This window comes from Trichomonas vaginalis, chromosome V, assembly GCF_026262505.1.
Source record: "Trichomonas vaginalis G3 chromosome V, whole genome shotgun sequence".
NCBI lineage: Eukaryota > Parabasalia > Trichomonadida > Trichomonadidae > Trichomonas > Trichomonas vaginalis.
In genome coordinates, this window is record NC_067207.1 from 1,889,009 (window position 1) to 1,910,051 (window position 21,043).

The window sequence follows — 21,043 nt, forward strand, 5'->3', positions numbered from 1 at the left end:
TATAATAAGTAATGGTTTCATCAAATATAGAAAAAAAGACATTTAATCAGAAAATTTAAATATTGAGAAAAGAATAAATAAAATGTATCTGAAACATGTTTCTTTTCTTGTGTGGTTCTATTTACCATATATATGTTTGAATTCTGAAGCTAATAGATTTAATATTTTAACAATTTATCCGAATATGGTTAATATAAAAGTACATTTCATCAATTAAGTAAGAATTCGATAAAAAAGAACTATTTTGGTCTGAATTGACATTCAAATTGGTAGTCATTTGAAATACTCCCAAAATTGTGCAGAATATCTGATTAATTCATTAGAGAATACAGTTACTACTATCAATTTGTCATTAGTTTGGCTAGTTGTTATCTCTTAAATACTATTTTTTATCAAATTTTATTTCGAAATTTAATCAGTTTTCTAATTAATTTCGGGAGTATATGTATTAACATTAAAAAATAATTCTAATCAACGTTCTATAAAATTCCAAAATAAATTCGAAAATTCAATTTTGAAGAATTTTTTGTGTGATTTTTAATTGTTATTTTATTTTTTGAAAAAATTTTGGAAAATTATCATCGCCATTTTCATTTTATAACACATAGAATTCTCTTTTTATGCCGATTTAATCACCGTTTCTCTTATTTTTAGATAAAAAGAAAATATTATGCAATATTCTCTACACTTTTATGAAAATAGCAAATATCACTGATAGATTTTGCTTTTACATCATCAATAAATACTGATTTTTATTCATATTTATCCATTATATCTCGTTTCAGGTTTCTAACGTATTCATTGATTTCCAAAGACGGGGATATATGCATTAAATATTAATGCAATGCAAAATATATTCAATGCCCACTCTTGGTTAATCCATTGTAATACATATCTCTGACTTAGAAACGATTTTTTTTTTAAGCATACAAACTCATAAATCATCCGCCACATAATTACAAACTTAATGAAGCGCGAATCCTACACTTAAAATCCAACCATTACGATAATTTAAATAATATTTTTTTTCGAAAATCGAATTTTTCACGAAATTAGTTATACAAAAATGCTTAAAACTCAGATCTACAAGCATAACTCGCATGTAAAGGCTTTTTCACAAATCGTATATTTGATTTAAAATTATTCTAAATCTCAAGCAATTTAATACTCATCTTATACTGGAGAATCATTTCCACAATCACTTACTTTAAAAAATGTGACTTACACAAATTTTGATTATGAATTTAGTCGAAAACATACTTACATCAATGACATATGTCATCACCATGGGCAAGAAATATCCTCCTTATACTTTCTTAACTTTTTATGAATAAAAATTTATTTATATTTTTGATTTCATTTTTCAACCTTTTTTTCATAACAATATATTTATCTTTCATATGTAGTTTAAGATTATGATGCTCGCATTCTATTTACACTTCTTCTTAATGAAAATTATTTGAAAAATAGATATCTTACTATATTATTGGATTTTCTGATATAGAAATACAACTTATATAATGAGTTTTGTAAGATTCCAAACAATAATAGATCTATCACATATATCTCATAATTATGATTTTATATAAGAAATACATCTATGAACAAACTTAATAAATACCTCATCCTAGATGAGTTCTGATCTGAGGATATATTCATTCCTTGTAAAAACCAATATTTGGAAATCTCACCCTCTATCGTCGTGATTTTGACGATTATTTTCATTTTTCGTCGAAAGACGATTATTTTTTTCATTATTCATAACTACCCCTGATATAACTAATCTGCTATAAGAAAATAATCATTTGTTCCAAAAATTGATTTAAAAATCAAGAAATATAAGGTAAAAATCTGATATTTTCCAAAATTCCAAATTTCAAAATTAGAGAGAAATCAATTGTATATTCAAAATGTTCTTAGCTCACACAATTGAAAATAGTTTAGTTCTTATCTTTCTATTTATGGATCAGAATACACAGCGAAATTTTGAACTTCCCCCACAAAATTTTCAGATCTACATAAGTGAAATGGATATTATAGGTGTGCTCAATCGAGTTAGATCCATTTCGGATCCCAACACATCACCGGAGAACATACTTGAGGTTCTCCGTATTATTAGATTTGATGTTAAGTATAATTTAGTTTCAGTAGATGATGTAAATCGTGCAAAACTCTTCGCTGTTGTTACCACTGCATTGTACGCACACTGTGATTCAAAATACACAGAGATAAAATCGGCAACTTTAAAGGCATGCGGTGCATTTTTATTCAATATCCTTCCTGAATACTCAGCTGGATTTACTAAGGCATTCGCAGAGCTTTTCTACCTTGGTAACAAGAATCCTAACAGATCTGCATTCCTTGTCTCAATGTTTATGATACTTTCTCATCATATGAGCCCAAAGTCACTGGCCGATTTTGTTGAAACAGTTCCTGTTCTCGACCAATTCGCCAATATCGACAATATGCCATCAGAAAACATAGCGAGGATCATTAAAAACTTAGGTCCACTTCCTGATAAGTTTTTCAAGCGATTATTGCGTACATTCATATACAAAATAGCAAATTATGCGAACCAGCATATATCTTCGTCGATTGTTGCTATCATTTCCCGTAAACCAGAAAAGTTTTTGAAATATACTTTCGAAAAATTATTCGTAGAATCAGAGTTATCGCATCACTTACCATTGATTTCATACATAATTAGCGTTATTGGTACAGAACACTCCGTAGATCTTTATCCTGCCGCTTCTGCCGCGATTGAAATGTTGAATTTCCAGCAGAATACTTCTCCATCTGCCATTGACAGCGCATTACAGATTCTCGGCTTATCTACACCTTCTTATGAGGTAAAAGTTGAGAAAAAAGATCAATATTTGGAAATTAAGATTTCTAACGATAAATCAACAGATTCTGCCTTAATTAATACGGAATTATATATGGATAGTCCTTCTTTCTACACATTGCCGCTGCCAATAGGGTATCTTCTCCCTCAAGAAGGAGATTCGAATCAAATTATTGCGGCGAAGTTGAAATCATTGGCCAGACAAGCCTCAATTGTTGCAGAATGTCCAGATGTGATACCAATCATGCAGATTTTCGAAAAATATATCCAAAGCGAAAACGGATTTATCGCAACAGAAGCTACACAAAGCCTTGGCTACTTCATTAACAGGATAACCTTCAATCTACCATTATTACAGAGAGCTCTATTGGGTCCTGTCTCTTCTTGGATGCATGGTATTGACATATTGTCCGCAATTGAGAGACTTGACTTCACTTTGATCCCTAAATGTATGATCAGGGACATTTGTAAACGGGTTGCCGATTTCTGTTTTGACAAATCAGATAAATTATCAAAACAAGTGATCAAAACCCTCACAAAGATTGTTTCTCCACTGAATATGGACTATCTGATGGATGCAATACTCGATAGGATGGATGTTTTCGATAGTTTCTCAACACTTCGCGGTGCACATGTATTGAAGAAATTATTAATCGCTGAACCTAAGTTAGGAGAGCGCAGTACCACAGCAGCAGCCATATTATTAGAAGCTCTCGAGTTCTATACCGATTCCGCTTATATAATGAGTGAAATTTTCACTTGTCTCTCATTATTCAAAGTCCAACGTCGAATGGCATTAGTTTTAGCATTTGGTTTAGAACTTGGATACATCCGAACCATCACTGGTGCTAGAGACACTACTTTGCCCATGATTTCGGACGAATTACAAGCAAAATTACATCAAATCGCCGCAAATGCTATAGAAAACTATGACACTGACATAACATTAGGCAGAAAACCCGACAAAATAATTCGTCCTGCATTGAATGCCATGAAATTCTTTTATAACTCGAATTACAATATTTTTGGTACTGAAAGAATTATCATAGAAATGTTTACAAGTCCACAGTATTTCCCATCGGAGTTTTTCTCATTTCTTGCGAAGTATTGGCAAGAATTACCTCCTAAGCCGAAGAACGCGTTCTTAAACCAATTCTATGCTCCTATTTCCAGAATTTCTTCTCCTTATGTTTATGAAGCAATGTGTATTATCTTTCTAAAAGACAGGAAACTGTCAACAGATCCAAAATACGCAGAACTGACAAAAATTGTTCATTCAAATGTACAACACATGATGAGAAACAAAATACAAATTCCTATTCCTGTAGCGTCAAATTTCGCTTTGTTCCTTTTGTCACTTTTTTATGACAGTTTTTCAGATGTTTGTGAATTTGTCAAAAATTGTGATATAATCAATCAAACTAATTTCCTTGCTCAGTTGAATACACAGTTCGCCAATGTGTTAGACGCATTCGAATCCGTTGCTCCTGAAGCAGTAAAGAACTTGAAATCAATTCCGCCAATAAAAAGACAAAATTTGGTCGAACAACCGAAAATTCTCCAGAAAATTGAGATATCTGACCAAGAAACAGCTCTCCAAGAGTTTGTCAGAGCCGCATTCAGTGAAAGCGAAACAGACATGAACATGGCAATGAGAAAATTGGATGGTTTCGGTTGCGAATACGTTGATGTCAAAATTCCTGATTCAATGAAAGAAACTGTTTCTAAATGGGTGTCTAAACACAAACCGGAACGTCTTAAGAACCCACTTGATCTTGTCCAGACAGAGTGGAAGGAAGCCGCATTGATGAGTTTGAGAAAACATGGATCGAAAGAACTCGAAAAATTGTTAAATTCTGACAAAATCAAGAAAAAACAAATTATGAATGTTTTGGTCGCAATTCAAAACGTCAGGTTTGATACAACAAGACTAATGGCTCTGGCAATAAGACTCTGCTTCGAAGCAAACAAACCAAAAAGATTAATAATTGGTTTAAGGTTATTGGCGACGATTATTCAACAATCAAATGAAATTCCGATAGAAACCGCCGACCAATTTTTAGACATTTATCATGCGATGAATCCACCTGTCGGAGAAGCTTCTAGAGTCATTTTGGCATTGGTTTTCAAACTGAATAACGATGAATTGTACAAATTATGTATGTCACTTTTAAGAACCGTCACTTTTTCAGATTATTCTACATATATATTATTAATTTGTTTGAACAGAAGATTGCCAACGGAATACCTTCCTCAGATCACAGAAAGAGTCAAATACGTGTTGAACTCCAGAATTCCTTCTTTAATGATAAACGGTTTGAGATTGGCCGGCCAAACAGCATTGTCAAATAAGACACAACAGTCAAATGATTTATTACTTCCAAGTTTAGTTCATTCTCAGTTCATTTTGGAGAAAACATTTAATCCAATTTTGTATTCTGAAAATGTCAGATTTTTGACAAAAATGATTCATAGAATTGATTTGCCTGAATGCAAACAGATAATTGCCAAACTGATAATGCCGGTTGATCCTGCAAATCCTCATCATCCTTCTTATTCCACTTTGTATCCGAGTTTTATTTCGACATTTCCAAGAGATTCGCAACAATATAAAGTTGTTTTCAGTTTCGGTTGTTCTCTTTTTGCAATGAACGGAATGTTGAATTACGGACTCTTTTTCTTGCAAGAGGCAATAAGAGGAGAAGATATTATTAAGCAGCAAACAATTGTTTCGCAATGCATGAGTAATTTCTTGAGAAATGATTTCCAAAGAATGACTCCAAGAGCTGTAGAATTGTGGGCAATGTTTTTGACTGCAAACTTCCCTGCTGTTTACGCAACTGCAATGATTTCGCAGAGTTTCATTCCATTTGGACCTTTCCACGAAGTTGTGGCTGCTCTTTACGGAATTTACAAGAGATCTAGATTCGAAGGAAATGTCGCTGCAACAATTATGTTGGCTGAACAGAATTTGAAACTAAAAGCTCATAAAGAAGCTCTGAATTTGGTTGTAAGAAGAACTGACTTGAAACAGGCTTTGAGATTGGCTTTGATGACTAAAGATGAAGAAGAAATTCAACAAAAATCAACTGAAAATGTTCAACAAAAAGAAGAAAAGAAAGATGTATTAATTGAACAAAAAGAAGAAAGTGATAAACAAAAATCAACTGAAATTGTTGAACAAAAATCAGCAGAAAACGCAGATCAAAAACAAGTTGAAAATGTCGAACAAAAAGAAGAGAAGAAAGAAGAAGTTGTTAATGAACAAAAATCTTCTGAAGATAATGAAAATGTTGAACAGCAAAAGAAAGAAGAAAATCAACAACAAAATGAAGTAGTTTCTAATGAAGTTGAACAACAAAAACCAACTGAACAAAATCAACAAACAGAAGAAAATCAACAACAGATGGAATATCCTGAAGTTGAAGCAAATTCAAATGAAGAGAAACCAAAGACAGAAGAGAAAGAAGTTGAAGAAGAAGTCGAAAATCAAAATAATGAAGATCAAGTTCCTGAAGAGGAAGAAGAAGCCGAAGAAAAACCAAAAAGAATTGCTGCTTTAGCATAAAGTAAATATAAATAAATTTTGTTATAAATATTTTAGAAAAATTAAAAAACATTTTATTCCTTTTTTTTTCAAAAACAAGATGATTGGATATTCTTCATATAATCAACATAGTTCTTGAATATCTTTGTCTTAATCAATGAATCAATGAATGGTTTCGATTCTTCCATGAAGAAAGATTCAAAAGTTTCTAATTCAAAATCGAAATTTTCGTCAAAACAATCTTCAACTGGCATCAAAATTCCGCGAATATATCCAGTCAAGAAGTCTAATAACTGTGCGCACGCGACATTCCTCTTCTTATCTGCGTCAAACCACAAATTGTCTTCCAAATTTTGTTTGATTTTTTCAATTTCTGGCAATTTTGGAATTTCTTCTGAAAATGATGATTTCATTGATGATTCTTCACCATGTACATTAATATACAAACAATCATCAGGTATATCTGTTAGTTCCTCTGTTATTCCGACAACAAAACTCTTCTTTTCCTTCAATTTTTCGAATTTTGAAATTGGAATAACTGAAAATGTTGGAACTGAAAGTTTAAGTGGATAAATCATCAAATTGGCTGCAAGAATGATTAAAGAAACACTTGTGATGTTAGAGGAGGATATAATAATGCGTTTTTCAAGTAAAAGTGAAGTCAAAAATGTCAAAAAAGTGTCAATTGACAAAATTTTCAAAACTCCGTTAAGAGAGAAGACAGTTAGTTGGTAATCTTGACGTCCGAAGTACTGTCTTGACCACTGAAGCTTTGGGAATGATTCGTGTGAGAAATCAAAGTTTTCTGTCGATTGAGTAAATTTTGTCCTAAATAGTTTATTAATTAAGGTAAACATCGATTTTCTGTGTTCTTCTGGCCATGCATCTGATACTGGAAACTGTTTTTTCGTTGATTCGTAGTCTTTAATATTCGAATAATTTTCCATGAAAGTTGTGATTGCTTGAGCTCTTCCAAAGCTTTCACAACGTAATATCCATTCTAATAAACCTAAGAATAAGTCGTGATTTGGCTGATGAACTCGAATTGCAAGACAAATATCGAAAGTTGGTAAATTTGTAAGTTGTGAATACTCAAACATTTGATCAAAACTTAAATTATGCGAGAATGTTGGCATATTAAATAAATTTGCGCGATATTTGCAGCAAAAGAAATAAGGAGCGAATTTTGCATAAGGACAGTATATTACAAAGAATTGCATTTCTCTCTGGATTGGTTCTGTGATAGTGTGTTGAATAAATTTCTCAGGATCATTTAATATAGATGTATCATTAGCCTCTGAAGGAAAACAATATGAAAGTAATATATCTTCTGGACAATTTGATGGACACGAGTATAAAATTTTTGGCTTTGATTTTAAATCTAACGGATCAGGTCCCATTACGTAAAATCCTTGTACAATATTATCAAATTCGTAATTATATAGTATCTTTGGAGTTAATGATGCTATTATTTCATCGGGAGGTGAGTCTTTTGAGCTGTTATTTGAATCCATTTTATCCTTACAAAAAAATTTCTTAAAAAAATTTTTTTTTATCAAATCCACATTTTTATGCGTGGTCTATAGAATCTCCAAGATTTCATATCAAAATCTCAAGTCTTGTCGTATCTTGAGTCTATTTCTACATCAATTTATCTTAACTGTTTGCGTTTTGAGATATCTAAGTGATTACTCTTGATATGATTGAACATAGTTATGCAATAATATATCTAGAGTATACTAAAGCATTAGACAGAATTATGCAATAAAATCTTTGAAATTCAAATATTTATCAATGAAATTCAATGATAATTTAGTTTTTATCATAATCTTGTTATATTGAATAGCATAGAAAGGCAATGTAATGATTTTTAGCTTGATTATATACAGATATTGATTAAATTTGAAATTATATTTATCAAAAAAACAGAAATATATCAAAACTTTATTAAAACAAATACATCAGACTAGAATGGTTGCAAAACCGTCTCTACACTTATAATTCCGCAAATCGGACACGATTCCATGTCGCCAATTTCGTCATCTGGGTGATGTTTCCTTACTTCATCGACCATTTTGTGCAAACACTCCTTGTGCATCACGTGTCCGCAGGGGAACGCGACGAACTTTGTTCCAAGCAGCGGCAAAGAGCAGAAACGGCAAGTTTCAGCGTAAGAAATCGGGAAATCTGGAGCTCTCACCTGGTGGAAGTGAGTTCTGTAGTAAATTGTCTCTGCATCCTTCTCCATCTTCTTGACTGCTTGCAACATCTCGTCGGCGTATTCGTAAAGGAATGAGTCATCTCCGATTACGTCAATTAATTCTTCAAAAGTGAAGAGATTTGTAGCAATTAAACGGTTGATTGCGCGATCTCGTTCTTCGCCTTTGATGTTGTTGACGTATTCGGTCCATGCGTCCTTTTGTGTCTCGGTATCTTTAATTGATGCGAGGAAATTATGAACTGATGAGCTTCCGAACTTCAATGCCACTCTTACAGCCTGTTTGGGCTTATGCAGTCTGATTAGAATCCTCGAAACTGCTTGGTGGCACTCGAAATAATTTGAAAATCTGTAAAGAAATGGAAAATCGGTTTTTGATCGGGAAAGAAGCTGTATAATGCGATCGTCTAAATGGTTCATGCACATGGAAATCATCATCATAGTTCTGGCGGTTTTGTCGGTTGTGAACTCATTGAAAATTTGAGAAGCTGTTTCTGGAACTAAAGAAACGAGTGGTAACTGGTCTTCTGTAACTATCTTCAAGTAGTTGTTATTAAGGAAGTCGATGACCTCCTTCTTTCTTGTCTCTATTAATCTTTGGAGAGTTAATGAAATTAATTTGGAATTATTAATGGAAGCTAAGTAATTAAGGACGTCGTTAATGTCCTTGTATGCTATAATCTGGTTAATGATCTTCTGTTCGTCATTAATCACTTTTGCAAATTCAATAATTCCATTTTGGAAATTAATTTCGTCCAAAACGTGGTAAATCTCTTCTTTTGGCATTTCTTGGCCGTAATCCTGCAAGAATTTGATGAACTGTTGCTCCATTTGTGGATAGAACTTGGAATGGAGCTGAAATGCCCAATTAATCATCGCAAATCTCTGCTTTTTCATTGTTTTTGGTAAATTTACAATGTATTCTGTTAAATAAGCGAGAGTTGCTGTGGAATCAAGGCCAACTGCTTTAACAATATCGTTAATTGACCATTTAAGACTAATTAAGTATTTTCCGACTTTTTCAGGGAACATCTTCTCAATTTGCTTTTTGAGAACGTAAAATCTGATCGAATCGTTTTGAGAAAGATACAAAGCGTAGTCGAATAACTTATGTTTGACCGCATCATGGACAATGTAGTGAAGGAATGACTTGGTTGAGATGGTAATAATCTCTTCATCAGTAAAAAGAACCAATCCGATGTTGTCGCAAGAGATATGTCGAACATTTGAGATTGGAAGTGAAGCTTTAGGCTTCGATTCGTAAAAGAAGAGGATATTCTTATCAAATACAACAAGGAATCCCCATTGGCATGTTTCTATTGCAACAACATTTGTAATATCAAATTCTGAAACTTTTTGATCGTAATTTATGAGTCTATTGCCATCCATTTGAGCCACATATGACATCACACCAAGCATATGAAGAACTGAGAGTCGAATACTGCCCTCGTAAGTATCTAAGATAATTCTCTTCGAATTCGGGTTCTGTTGCTCTGTTCCGAATAAAACAATGACCTTGTTTGATGGCCCTTTCTGGAATATTTGTTCAATATCACTAGTTCCGTAAAAAGTGAGAATTTGCTCTTCAATATTGACAAAAATCATTTTCATGTCTCCGTTTACATGACTGTGTAGTTCTCGGATTAGTTGTCCGTTTGGCATTGTATAAAGTGATTTAACTTCGTGATTTTCGTCTGATGAAATTGATAATATTTCGCCAGTGATAGAACCAAAGAGAATATCACTGCTACCATTTGTTGTTGGCATCCAGCAAGCTGCTGACGGATAAAACGATGTTTTAATATCTTGTATAATCGAAAATTCACCAGTTGCAAGCGAAAAGAATAAAATTGGCGGTCTATCCCAGAAAATAACGCATTTCTCGCCTAAAGCATCAACTGATATTTTAGCCAGTGAAGGATCTGGGCCATCAAATGGGAATTTTGAGAAGGTTTTTAAATTTGATCTTTTAAATACGAAAAGAGTTGAATCACTTCGTAAAGTCCATATTGTTGTTGGTCTAACAGCATATTTGATGAGTGAAGACGTCAAATATGGATTAAAAACATTAATAATATTCTCAAAATTCATTTTTAATTCAAAAAAGTGACAATTTCACCCTCATTATCATTTTTCCTCTTGAACTATTCCTAAAATTGAAAATTGTATCTTCGGACTTTATTTTTTTTCTTTGACATTTCTTAAATTTACATTGTAAAATCACCGAATTTGTCAGTTCTGTCGCAATCCTTTCAGATCAAATAACTCCTTTTAATGATGCTGAATTCATTGCCTATATGATTTCTGAATATCACAGCCTGATTCTCTATTTGAGTTAAATGGATGAGTTTTCGGATTTGAATGTTTCGGATTAATAAGTAGTATAGACTTCATTGCTGCATAAAAGAAATGTTAGTTGGTCAATGAGCTTACCTATCACAAAATTTCATTCATTGGTGAGTGGAGAAAATTTGGATGAATTCTTCATTAAATCGCTCTTAATTTCCATTTTCCGTTTGGTCACAACATCAGTTGCCCTTTCTGATATTGGCCCAGAAATTGACATTTTTGTTTGCAAATCCGTCACTTTTCAATTTTTTATTTGGATGACATTTGAAGATCCATTTGACATTGAAAACAGTGCAGATATGGAATTCAAAGTCGTCCTCGTAGGTGATGGATATGTCGGTAAAACTTCGATCATAAACAGATTCTATAGTGACCATTTCAGTACGAATGAACCACCTACAATTGCTGCTTCTTTCCTTCCAATAGCAATGAATAAGAACGGAAAGCGTGTTGTCTTAAATATTTGGGATACAGCTGGTCACGAAAAATTCCATTGCTTAGTTCCTTTGTATGCAAGGGCTGCAAACACTTTAATTGTTGTATTTGATTTAACAAATGAGATGACATTCGAAAATGCTAAAGAATGGTATACGAAAACTATACTTGACGTAGGGCAAATTCCTGTGTGTATATTATGCGGAAATAAACTCGATTTGATGCCAGATGCTAATACTACGAAATACGAGGATTGGGCTAAAGCGCATAATTGCCTGTTTATTACTACTTCGGCTGCAAATGGAACTAATGTACAAGAAATGTTCAAAACAATTACAGAAAAGCTCACAGCAATTGAGATGGAAAAGCAAGCTAAAATAAAAATTACTGTTGAGCCAGAACAGAAGAAAGCATGTGCTTGTTAATAAATTTTATTTGTTTTTTATTTCGAAAATCAAACTAAAAGTTTTGTATTTTTATGTATTAAACGTTGGCTTTTATTTTACATAAAAATAACCGGTATTAGTTTGTGTGAAATCAAGAATCAAATGGAAGTAAATAAGGTGTTTGAGTTCTTTCCATAAAATGCATGTTAAATGATCAAACTTCATATTAATGTATTATTGTTTGCCTTTTAATCGGGTGGAAAAAATGATTTCTGAAAAATTTTCCTTTTTGTATAATTGTTTTAAGTAAAAATGAAGCTTGTTGAAAATATGATCTAACCTCATGATTTAATTTTTCCAAAAATATTCAAAAAATATCAAAATGATTATAATTTCTAAGAAAATTTTAAATATTTTTTCTTTTTCATAATTTTTTTGGAAACTTTTCTAGATATATAGCAATTCCTGCAGCTATAACTATACGTAAGATATTCATTTTCTTTATTTAAATGAATTTTAACTCTGATTTATAATATTTTTTTTTAATATCAACCATATATATCATTACCATGTATATGATGGTCATCAACTCTAGACAGAACCAACAAAATTTATAAAATTTATTTGAATAATATAAAAAATAACAAAGATTGTTATGCATTTTATTCGTAACAAATACCAGAGAAAACAATATGTGTTAATGTACCTGCCTCACTTCGAATTTCACCAGTTCCTTCATACTTTCCAGGTACAGCAGGGCTGAATTTCACTGGACAAAGTACGAAAGATTTTGGTTCAATAATAAAATCTCTTTCTACGAAGAAGAAAGGAGCAGAACTATCACAAAGAACTCTAACGATTCTATCAGTCTTATTTGCTACTTTAACACGCGCTATCTTTGATCCACCAACTCCTACATGTGGGAATTCCAATGCTGTTTGTCTGACAACGAAAGCTCTTCCAAACATTTTAACATTGTATTCAGTATCATTGAAAGATAACTTGAGGAAAGCTGATGACAAAGACGTGTGTCTTGCTGTATATTCAACAACTAATGATGATTCACTTAAAGCAGGAATAGAAATAGATGAAGCGAACTCGAAATCTTCTGAATGTTTTCCATCCAAACATTCAACATCAACAACTATCTTTTGGCTAGTAAAGTTAGTAATTGGAATTTCAAGCTGCTTGTTTTCGCCTTGATTCATCAATCCAAAATCCAATTCTTTACTGCCAATAGTGAATGCTGTTGGTGGTTTATCATAAATCATGTTCTTTTGAGTAACTTGAACAGTGAATTTTTCTTCTCCAACAGTTACATCGATATCTCCTTGGCCTTGTTCACTCATTGTTACTGTGATTGTTGCATCTGATTGAGCACTGATTCTTCCACTTGTTGGGGAAACAATGATTGCTGCTTTCATCGGCAAAGCTGAGAAAGAAACAGCTTTTTTAGTGAAATTAGTTATAGCGAATTTTCCACTTGTGTTTCCATTCAATTCAACAGTTGATGGAAGAATTCCGTAGTTCTGTTTAAGAGGATTTCCACGCTTGAGAGTCAATAAAGATCTCTCAAGATGTTGCTTGAACAAAGAAACTAAACTTGATGTTCTCAAAAGTTTGATTTTTCCTCTGAAAGGAGCCAATTCATCTTTAGCTCGTGTTTTAGCAAATAATGTGTAGAAGAAGCCTTCAGGTTTAACAGCATTTCTTAGCTGTCTGAGTATTTCATCGCCTGTGTATATCTGTGCACTTACTTCGAACTCTTCAGGAGCGTTTTCTCCTGCAAAGAAATCGAACTTTTTACTTCCTCCTGCAGGGATAACTGCACAAACAGGAGATACTGTTAAATCAAAGCCAGGTTCTTCAGCTTGTGAAATAGCAATGAATCCACTTCTTGTGCCTTCATTCCTCACTTCGACTGTAACTTTTCCACCTTGAAATTCCGCAATTTCGTCGTAAACAAAGTTAGCTTTTCCTCTGTAAGCGATTACAGGAATATCTAATGGAGATCCATCATCCGGACGTACTGAAACTGATGAAAATAGTGCAGATGTCATCAATGAATCAGCGACCATGAGAATTGGAGAGCCACTTTCGAGGCGATCTTGATTAATTTGGATCCAAGAAGGAGCTTCAAGTTCAAATTCAGATTGGCAGCTAACAGTAAGCTGATAAGATGCAGGAGTTTCTTTAGAAATCTGTGGAAATGCAATTAATGATGTTTTTGTTTTAACATTTTTATCATTTGAAATTAATGAGCCACTTTCGTTCTTATTTGGTGATTCATTATGGTTCTCTAGTTTAGCCGGTGTCTTCGCAGGTGATTCTTCAATCATTGATGAAGAAAGAATGCTGGATTGACTTAATTTTGATCTTTGGCTTTGTTTTTCATATAAAATGCTACCAGTAACAGATTTGATCATTGAAACAGGCTTTGCACGGCCAGGAGAAAGTATCTCACTCTTACTTGCAAGGAGATCTGCTTCATCAGCTTCAGTAATTTTGGATTTCTGAGAAACATCGATGAAGGATGGAACTCCTGTTGTACGAATTGCAAAGTTATCTGTAACTGTTTTGTCATTAATTTCGCATTTAATTTCAATTGTTAAACTGGCTTCGTCTGATGGGGTTTTAGATATCATATTAATTTCAATGACTTGATTTGGACGTAAATCGAACTTATTTATGTTGAGAATATAATTTGATGAGAGAGGATTTAAATTAAATGCAGCATAACTTCCTGAAATATTCTTAAAAGCAAATGGTTCTTTGGGGAACTTCCTAGGAATTGTAATTTCATATGGAACTGGGATAGCTGTGGCGTTTAATTGATATTCTATACCACATAATTCGATCGTTCCTGAAAAAGTTCCTGCTTTTGGAGAAGAAAAGCTAATGACAGCTAAAGTTTCATCAGAGTAATCTTGTTCAAAGGCAAATGGCCACGGTACTGCTGGAATTTGATAGACAGATGTTGTTTCAATTTCATGGAATAAAGGTTTTCCAATAATTCCGACACCAAAGTTAAGGATTTTCTTTGACTGTGGTGGTGCAATATTTAATGGTATTTGTACTTTGTCGCCTGTAACATCACAAGTAATTGATAAAACTGGGTCTAAATCTAACATTGATGAATGAGGTGTAAAGTGCAAAGAAACCATAACTTGTTTTTTGGGCGGTATGATAAAATCTTCTGCAGATAACAAAAATAAATCTGTATTAACTGATAATTTAACTGGTAATTCTAAAGAAACAGAATCATTAGTAAATCGTAAATCATGTTGAGTAGATTCTCGTGGGAAATTCCATACTTCTGAGTTGATTGGAGGATATCCAAATGGTGAGTTAATACAATGACCAGTAATTGGAGCAACAATTGATTTACGGCCTTCAATAATTAAGGATCCGTTGTATAATTCAATTGATTTCGGTGTAAAAGTAATAAATAACGTATATGTAGTTCCTGCAGGTATTTCAATTTCTCTTTCTGATATAGAAAACACTTTATCACCTGATATCGATATTCTAAAATGCTCACTTGCTCGTCCATTATTTGATAACGTAATTTTTTGGCTTAAAGGAACATTTGGAAACGTATGTGCGAATTTAATTGTAGATGGAAACATATCAACTACTGGAGGATAACTTCTATTTTGTAATAATGAATCTATTTTAATATCTTCAGGATTTCTAAAGGATAAACCTTGCAAAAGTTCTTCAACTTGCTCAGATTTAAGAACATCATCTGAAATCAATGATTCTTCTTCTCTATAACTCATTTCGAGTTCACTATCACCAACTCCTTCAGAACTCATTATAGAGAATTGAAATATTTATGAGAGATATCAGATACCTGCTGATAGTAATCAACATTCATACTTCAAATGTATTATTTTTCTTTGATTTTAATATTTAATAAACTATATTGGATGGTAAAACACCTTAATAACGCCAAAATATTAAGTGAATACATATGATCTAGTAATTTGTAGCACACTTATACTGAAATACTAATGATTATTTTCAAAATTTGCATAATGTTTGTAACATATTGGTTTTCCAAGCAAATCTATTAAAGCTGCTTTCAGATAACTATTCTTATGCATCCCGATCATTTAATTAATATCGCTCCAAATTCTTAACCATCATATGGATTTTGGAAATGATTTCAGCTGCATTTACCATCAACTCAATCAATACGATACCGCCTCTCCATAATAATTCAGTATATTATTAGACAACCTAATTCTTCATTAATATGTTGAGTTATCATTAAATGAATGTAAAAAACTTGCATTTATAGGATAAAGATTCTAAATGTTATACAAGATGAGCTCAAAATGTCCGAAGTTGATTTGATAGGAATGTAATTTTATAAAATTTTATATAAAATGACGGATAGTAACTCACGTCTTGATATTCCATATCCAGAAAAGGGTGACAAATGGGCACCTAACCGTGCACAAACAATATCAAAAATCCTTAATGCTGAAAAGCAATACGTTCAACACTTATACCATTTCATTTTCGAAATCCGTGTTGCTCTCGCAGAAGCAAGTGAAAGCAAAAAGATCAATATTTTCCCTGATGAAATAGAAAATCTTTTCAGAAGAATCGCACCAATCTACAAACTCAATCTCAACTTTTTGACTTTACTTGAGTCATCTATTGCTTCTGACATCTCTCAGAGCAAGATTGGTGATTGCTTTAATAGCACAGTAACATTATTCAAGGCTTACGTTGAGTATGCTAATGATTATGGACCAGGTATTACAGCCTTGAGAGCTCAATTTGATTCAGATCCCAATTTAGCTCCAACAATCAAAGACTTCGAGTCTAATATCGGCCTTACAATTCTTGAGCTTCTCAGGCTTCCTGTTGAAAGAATTCCAAGATATAGATTACAACTTTTGAATTTACTTAAAGTTACACCGCGTGAACATCCCGACAGATCAGGTGCAGTCGCTGCCTACATTCAGATTACCCCAATGTGTGATCCATTCATTCAATTATTGATTCAGAAAGGTAAAGAAGATCTCGAACCACTTGATTCTCAGTTCCATGATATTAGAATACTCGGAAAACCACACTATTTGATGTTCCATGACACACTTAAGTGTTTTACTGATAAAGGCGTTGTAGATATAAAGATTTGGCTGTTTTCAGACTCAGTTCTTGTTGGATACCAAACAAAGCCAATACTTACGCCAGTACTTTATCCAATTACAAATATTTCTTCAACTCCTGTTGATCTTCCATCTCCTTACGATCATGGCGTTGATTTCATGACATCAATCGACTCCTACAGAATTGTCTTCCCCAACATGAAGAGACAAGAGTATTTCTGTGAGGTTTGCGAGAATTTGGTCATTGATCTTAATATTGGTGAAAATCCACCTCTTCTTGCACCAGTTAGAACACCATCAAATGATGTCAAGGACTGCATGCTGTGCGGAAAAGCCTTCAACTTGGCTCTTAAACCAATTGAATGCGGATTTTGCAGAAAATGGTTCTGCAAGAAGTGTGTTTCCGTTCATGAAATCAATAATCATAAGTTCAATGTCTGCAAAGAATGCCTTTCTAAGGAATCTGGAAAGCCTCGACCACATATGCTTATTGATTATAACTATTGCCATGTTTTCAGAACGGAAATATAAATTTTGATAATTGCGGAACATAGAAGTCCCAAACAGCTGCTTCTTACATGTAATTTCAAAACTAAATGTTGTAAATTTACTATTCATTATCTTTTTACATATACACAATACATAATTACTCTTACATCATTGAATATTGTCGCTATTATACTTTTAAGACTTCAATATCAAATTTTCAAATTGTGATTTTCCGTATTGATCATATGTTATTAACAAAATCTATGAGCATTATCAACAAGGAAAGAATAATTCATGTGCTCACATCATTTTCATAAAATATTTTTCAACGAATGCGTCCATACAAACCAGCATTTGACGAAACTAGCAGCGAAATTTCATTTCTTAATCGACAAAAAGAATTACGCTCACTATACAGTGACTTTAAAAAGGCTTTAGAAGAAATGCAATATTCAGATACAACAGTTACAAAAACACAGGACTATTTTAGCGAACAACCTGAAGTTACGCAACAAGATGATACACTTAATGACGAATTGCATGCAGTTCTCGATGAAATTCGAGTACTCATCTCAGAAGTAATCGGAATCAAAGCAGATTTGCGGGCAACTGGATACGATTCACACTTAGAACTATTCGATAAATTAGATAATGTCCTTCAAATACTAAAATCACAAAGGGGACGCGCAGAATCTTTGTTATATTACTAAAATGATGTATATATTTGTTTGGATTAAAATACACTATGAAATTAAACTTTTGTTGATGCTATTTTACAATTGAATACTTTTTCTGCTTTAGATAATTTTGCTCATTTGAATATTGTTGTTTATTCAGCATATATATTGTCCAGTATGCAAAACAGTAAGGTGATTTATGTATGTCTTAATATATTGATCAGAATACTAAATATAACAGTGATTGGAGAGATTCACAGATTTTTAAATACTGTTTGAGGGATTAACTATTGCATCTATAATTTAATACACTATCATTAACGTATAGAATACTCCAATCAGATGGCTACACCATATTTAATCCAAAAATGTTGAAGATAAGGAATTTTGATTTCATTATGAAATACCTGAACAGGTTAGTCATTTTATACATAATTCAAACTTACTATGAATGCGTAACCCATATTATTGGTGATTCTCAAGTGAGAAAACTATAACTACTTTTCTAATCGCTACACAACTGATGGTAGATGCGACTCATCAACCCATTTATATATATTAAATCACTCAACAATTGCGGTGATGTAAAAGATTGAAGTACCCATTCAAAATTTTAGATTGAATGATCTACAAAAACGTGCAAAATTCCGAAGCATAATGGATTCACTGGCAGGCAACCAACCTCTTTTCAAGAATACTGAAGTGAGCAACGTTGTCTATGAGCCATACAAATCCAAAAAATATCGGAGTATTGAAGAGGTAGACTTTAATAATTGTAAATTAATACCGGTATTCTCAGAGGCTGCCACAAACAAAGCCATGATGAAACTAGGCTATCAACCTCAAGATTTAGTACAATTATCAGGTGAAAGTATCGACAGAATACCTGGTTCCGAAGATATCCGAAGAAGAATTATCAATGAAATGGAAGAAAGAAGGAAAAACGCATTTCAGAAAATTATCGAAGAGAGAAAGAACATTCTTGCACAAGAAAATCCTCCACCAAAACCATCTGCACAACGATTAGGAAAAGATTACGGAGAAATCATTAAAGAACAACAGAGACAGATTAATGTATTAAAGCGTACTAAAGAAGAACATATTAGTAAGAAGAACAATCAATTAAAGAAGATCGAAGAATCAGATAAAGATGCTGCAAAAAGAATTAAAGAGTACAGAAAGCAAAGAAATCAAGAATTAGCGGAACGAAGGGCAAAACAAGAAAAACGAGAAAAGGAAGTATACGAGAAACTTACACAAGAGATAATGCAACAGAAATTAGCTGCTGAAATACAAAGACAGAAATTTGAAGAAGAAGCTGAAATGAGAGAACAAAATAATTCACTCAGAAGGTTGAAACCAAAGCCTTGGAAAGATTCTTTATCAGATAATTCTTCAGTAAACTCGAAATTATTACAAAATCGCGAAAAAATCGAAAATGAAGCGCGAGAAAAGGCAAAACAAATCATCGAAAAGCAAAACCATGCAATTCAAATTGCACAAAAGAGAAAACTCGATAAAATGAAAGAAATTTCTACAAGAATTAAAGAACAAGACGCAAGACTTGCTCAAAAGCAACAAATGCTTGAAGAAAAAGAAAGAGAAAGTGTTATTTCATTGATTAACTCAATTAACAATAAAATTTCTAAATCTGAAAATATTCTTCAAGAACAAAGAAGATCTATGCGAAAAATGTTGAAAGAAAAGCACTTATTACTTGAAAAGAAATCAGAAGAAGTTAGTCAACGCCGCCAAAGACTTGAACTTGAAAGGTTATCAAAATTAAATGACGCGATCAATCATACAGATTCTGTTGCTGACAAGAAACGAGCAATTAGTGAACTGAGATTAAGCAACTATCAAAAGATGAACGAACAATTACGAGAAAAAGCTCAATCTGTTTTATCTCAGAAACAAAAGATCGAAGAAGAAACAAAAGCTCATATGAGTGAAAGTATAGAGAAGCAGAACAACGCTATCAAGAGAAGCGAGGAATTGCAAAAGAAGAGAAACGAAGAATTGAAGAAGAGAGCTGCCGTTGATTGGGAAAAGAGAAAACTAGGTAGTGAGAAAGCCAGAATGATCAATCTCCAGAGACAATACGCAAGACAGGAGAAAGCAGAAAAAACAGAACAAAGAATGAACCAATTATACGAAGAAAGAATGGAAAGGAAAGAGCAACATGAAATCGCAATAGAAAAGATCAAGATGATGCGTATGAAGATGATGGAAGAAGTTCCTGACGATACGAAAGAGTAGATTATTTATAATTAGTTTTTGTTTAGTTTTGTTTATTAAAGTATTGTTTTTATTGTTTCATACTTTGGATGTTATTTGACATTTTTGGCTGTATAACCTTCATATCAAATTGAATATTAAAATTATCTATGATTGTACATGAATTAAGTAGAAAAATGTTCAGGTACACTATGTGATATGAACATTTCCAAGTTAAAAATTCTTTGATCCTCTTGTTTTTAAGGGTCCACTGTAAAAATTGAAAGTCTCTCAAAATTGAGAGGCGATTTGCAAATAATCGTTATCGTCTTTTTTCGAAAATCCACTTTTCCTAGTGTTCTGATTAATATTTTGTGAATGTAACAATAAAGTATATGTTTTAGTAAGATGATAATACATTCTATCACTTCAAATCTCATAAAAATTGCAAAATCAGCGAGTTTTATAAGAACATGATTTTTTCGAATTTTTTCGCTTCTGGATGCGTGTTTTGAAAAATAGATATTTTCGAATTTTGATTTTAATTTAAGTATAAATTTTATATTAGGAATTTTTTTGACCTATTTCCAATCATTAATTCCTAAGTTTTTCTAGGAATTTAATTGAGAAGAAATTAGGAAATTCGCTTTAATGCCATTACATCCTAATATTGTGATGCATGTAGTTTATATTTATTGAGGCTAATGCCGGAATATCGTGCATTTTATAAAAAATTCAAAGAATTGACAAT

At 32.6% G+C, this 21,043-nt stretch overlaps 8 protein-coding genes across 8 annotated transcripts, besides 1 other annotated feature; 5 read left to right on the forward strand and 3 right to left on the reverse strand.

The window, feature by feature from the left end:
* Positions 1–2,017: 2,017 nt before the first annotated feature.
* On the forward strand, positions 2,018–6,428 carry TVAGG3_0263480 (heat shock protein 26 family; the record flags this gene model as incomplete). The annotated part of the gene is made up of 1 exon (XM_001583015.1): positions 2,028–6,413. One exon carries the CDS (start codon positions 2,028–2,030, stop codon positions 6,411–6,413), a length of 4,386 nt encoding a protein of 1,461 aa, XP_001583065.1.
* A 35-nt stretch (positions 6,429–6,463) lies between these two features.
* TVAGG3_0263490 (UDENN domain family) lies at positions 6,464–7,906 on the reverse strand (the record flags this gene model as incomplete). Its single annotated transcript, XM_001583014.1, has 1 exon — positions 6,482–7,906. The coding sequence occupies one exon, from the start codon at positions 7,904–7,906 to the stop codon at positions 6,482–6,484; it is 1,425 nt and encodes a 474-aa protein (XP_001583064.1).
* A 371-nt stretch (positions 7,907–8,277) lies between these two features.
* TVAGG3_0263500 (notochord cell vacuolation) lies at positions 8,278–10,784 on the reverse strand (the record flags this gene model as incomplete). Its single annotated transcript, XM_001583013.1, has 1 exon — positions 8,359–10,701. The coding sequence occupies one exon, from the start codon at positions 10,699–10,701 to the stop codon at positions 8,359–8,361; it is 2,343 nt and encodes a 780-aa protein (XP_001583063.1).
* Positions 10,785–11,028: 244 nt separating this feature from the next.
* Positions 11,029–12,097, forward strand: TVAGG3_0263510 (GTPase protein; the record flags this gene model as incomplete). The annotated part of the gene is made up of 1 exon (XM_001583012.1): positions 11,217–11,819. The coding sequence occupies one exon, from the start codon at positions 11,217–11,219 to the stop codon at positions 11,817–11,819; it is 603 nt and encodes a 200-aa protein (XP_001583062.1).
* A 317-nt stretch (positions 12,098–12,414) lies between these two features.
* Positions 12,415–15,598, reverse strand: TVAGG3_0263520 (uncharacterized protein; the record flags this gene model as incomplete). Its single annotated transcript, XM_001583011.1, has 1 exon — positions 12,443–15,598. One exon carries the CDS (start codon positions 15,596–15,598, stop codon positions 12,443–12,445), a length of 3,156 nt encoding a protein of 1,051 aa, XP_001583061.1.
* A 529-nt stretch (positions 15,599–16,127) lies between these two features.
* Positions 16,128–17,579, forward strand: TVAGG3_0263530 (Rho guanyl-nucleotide exchange factor protein; the record flags this gene model as incomplete). Its single annotated transcript, XM_001583010.1, has 1 exon — positions 16,175–17,440. The coding sequence occupies one exon, from the start codon at positions 16,175–16,177 to the stop codon at positions 17,438–17,440; it is 1,266 nt and encodes a 421-aa protein (XP_001583060.1).
* Positions 17,580–17,692: 113 nt separating this feature from the next.
* On the forward strand, positions 17,693–18,410 carry TVAGG3_0263540 (uncharacterized protein; the record flags this gene model as incomplete). The annotated part of the gene is made up of 1 exon (XM_001583009.1): positions 17,731–18,108. The coding sequence occupies one exon, from the start codon at positions 17,731–17,733 to the stop codon at positions 18,106–18,108; it is 378 nt and encodes a 125-aa protein (XP_001583059.1).
* A 322-nt stretch (positions 18,411–18,732) lies between these two features.
* TVAGG3_0263550 (uncharacterized protein) lies at positions 18,733–20,334 on the forward strand (the record flags this gene model as incomplete). The annotated part of the gene is made up of 1 exon (XM_001583008.2): positions 18,733–20,334. The coding sequence occupies one exon, from the start codon at positions 18,733–18,735 to the stop codon at positions 20,332–20,334; it is 1,602 nt and encodes a 533-aa protein (XP_001583058.1).
* Positions 20,335–20,556: 222 nt separating this feature from the next.
* Positions 20,557–21,043: part of a mobile genetic element that runs on past the window's edge.